The 2,841-nt window shown below is 31.7% G+C and overlaps 1 protein-coding gene across 1 annotated transcript; it reads left to right on the forward strand.

Annotated features, from left to right (window-relative positions):
* The first annotated feature begins 328 nt into the window (after positions 1-328).
* Positions 329-1,847, forward strand: LOC131598498 (uncharacterized). The gene is made up of 2 exons (XM_058871093.1): positions 329-493; positions 999-1,847. Exons 1-2 carry the CDS (start codon positions 329-331, stop codon positions 1,845-1,847), a joined length of 1,014 nt encoding a protein of 337 aa, XP_058727076.1.
* The last annotated feature ends 994 nt before the right edge of the window (positions 1,848-2,841 follow it).

Raw genomic sequence — 2,841 nt, forward strand, 5'->3', positions numbered from 1 at the left:
AAAAATATCTTATACTAATCAATTTTTTCCGACCATTCTAAGATCTATTACTCATTATTCATCTCTCTTTCTTTAATGATTAAAATTTCTCTCTACGCTTTTAGTTTTTGTTCAACTTTCTTCTATACTTGTTCATTTTTAGAACCGTTTTTTAAGGCATGCAAGGCGTGCTAGCGCACATAGCCTAAAATTTTTTTAACTATTAAACTAAGGCTAAATAGGGCCTAAAAATTATTGTCACAGTTAAATTATGGTTTAATAGGACCTCTATTTATTTTGTCATGGTTAAATTGTGACTAAGCTACATAAGGTCTCCAAAAAATTTATGATGGCTCTGTTTATTTTACAAAGCAACAAATTTTATGCTTTAAAAAATGAATTAGTAGAGAAGGAAGTGTTGAATGAAGAATTTGAAACATTGAACGAAATTCTAACCGTTAAAGAACGAGAGTTAAATAATGAGTTACAAGATGCTCGAAAATCAATGATTAACGTAAGTTGTATTTCAAATATAATATAATTTTTCATATGATTATTTTGTAAGCCAATCTAAAAGGTTATATGTTCAGTTAGAGTTTGGTGAAAGAAACAATCCACATTAGATGTAATAAACTCAACTGTATATTTTCCTTCGGTTAAATGACAAAACTGACGTTAAAAGTGTTTTCCATTGTAGTGTTAGAGTTTTGATTAATTTCAACAAACAATAATCAATGAACTCAAATTAAATTAATACTATTAACTACGATCACAAATAAGGACAAGAAAATAAAAACAATATAAACAATTACAAATACTTGATTCATAATAATTAATAATTTGTGTAAGATTATTAAAATAAAAAATTACATATTTTCTTTTTTATTTGAAATTTCAAAAAAATAATTTTTTTTATTCACAACATCACAAATCAAAACTAAGTAAATAAACAAACTAAAGAAAAAGAGAAGAGACATTGAGATTTATAATTGTTCACTTGTATCATTCTCTCTAATAAGCTATTAAAGTCCTGTTATCAAAACGATGAAAACGATGTCAGTCATATAAGTAGTATTCCCCTCTCCTTTCATCTCCCGGAGGATAAACTTATTTGGCACCATGAATCAAATGGAGAGTATTCTGTCAGGTCCGCTTATCACATTCAAGGAGGGATGCGTAACACAGACAGACCCGGATCCTCCTCTCTGGATTATCACGGCTTTTGGAAGCAGTTGTGGAAACTCAAAGTGAACCCAAAGATTAAGAATTTCATGTGGAGAGTCATTAAGAACATTCTGCCGACAAAGGAGAATTTGCGAAATAAAGGAGTTGTGACTGATGGTATGTGCCCTCTCTATAATTCTGAAGCTGAAAGTACCTGCCATCTCTTCCTTCGTTGCGCCTTTGTTAAAAAAGTCCTTTTTTCCAGTCCATTGGGAATTCGACTTCCAGAGGCAGGTGATATTGCAGATTGGTTGGATGATATTTTTAAGAAGAATGATTTTAAACTTGGGCAACTGATTGCTACCTTTCTGTGGAAAATTTGGAAAGTAAGAAATTGTGTGATTTTCAAGGAGGCAAAGCCAGATCCGTGTGTGGTAGCGATGGATATTTGGCATACTGTAAATGAGGATTTTCTGTTTTGTTCTCCTGCAGGGCCTCATCAAAGACAGGTCGCGGCCATGGATAGAAACCCGAAGGGATGGGTGGTGCAAACTGATGCTGGATGTTTCAAAGAAGGAATTATTTATTTCGGTTGTGTCATTCGTGATCCCACTTCCAGTATTTTTCTCGCTGCTACAAAGAGACGTCCTAGTGTTACAAATCCCGCAAATGCAGAAATAATGGCTATTCGATGGGCCCTTTAAATGGCAAAGGATTTGGGCATCCAGGAGTTTGTTTTACAATCGGACGCGATGGCGGTCGTGGATTGCATCAATGGCTGGAATAATTATGCAGATTTGAGTCCTATTGTGTTTGATTGTCAAACTTTAATGTCTAGTTTCAAAAGTGTTGGTATTATGTTTATTAGTAGAACTGAAAATGGAGATGCCCATCAGCTTGTTGGTGTTGGTAGATCCTTAGGATCAAGAACATGGACGGGGCATATTCCGAATTTAAGCCCTGTAATCTGTAATTTTCCTGCTATTTCCTTTTAATGGAATCTGTCTTAACATAAAAAAAAAAAAAAAAAAGTCCTGTTATCAAATACAATATTTTTTTCTCTTTATTATATTGAACATCAGGTGTTTATACAAATTCCCTTTAGGTTGTTCTTGTTGATCAAACAATCCTAATTTTAAGTCCCTCAAAATTATTTTCGAACTTTCACTTATATCTTCCTTATAATACTTAATTCTCTTGACAATTCATATCCATAAATTTCTCCAATTTTGAGTTGAATTTTCAAAGATAGTATCAACAATCATGAAACTACAAACCTCTTAAAAATCTCTTTGGAGGTGAAAAAATCATATCCAACCAACTTGATTTAGGTTCTCGATTAATCCTCTAATTTACAACCTTTAAACAATACCAAGTGACCGAAATCGTTACAACTATTTTCCTTGTTGTATTATTCAAATCGAGTTTTCTATGAAAAGATCTAAGAGTTTTCAAAGAAGTTTTCTTTGAAAAAATAGTGTGTATTTCTCACTTTGAAATAAGTGTAAATTAGAAATCATATAGTAATACTTGAAGATATAAGTTAACATGAAAAAGATTATTTTTCAAAAAGTGATTCAAATCAACATTAAATTTTTTTGCAATAATTTGAATCATTCTTTAGAAATTGAGTTTAATAAAAAAAATTAAACTCATAGGCAGTCAAATTTACCCATAATAGAGGAGAAATATGTGCCT

This window comes from Vicia villosa, linkage group LG4 (assembly GCF_029867415.1).
Source record: "Vicia villosa cultivar HV-30 ecotype Madison, WI linkage group LG4, Vvil1.0, whole genome shotgun sequence".
In the NCBI taxonomy this organism is placed as follows: Eukaryota; Viridiplantae; Streptophyta; class Magnoliopsida; order Fabales; family Fabaceae; genus Vicia; species Vicia villosa.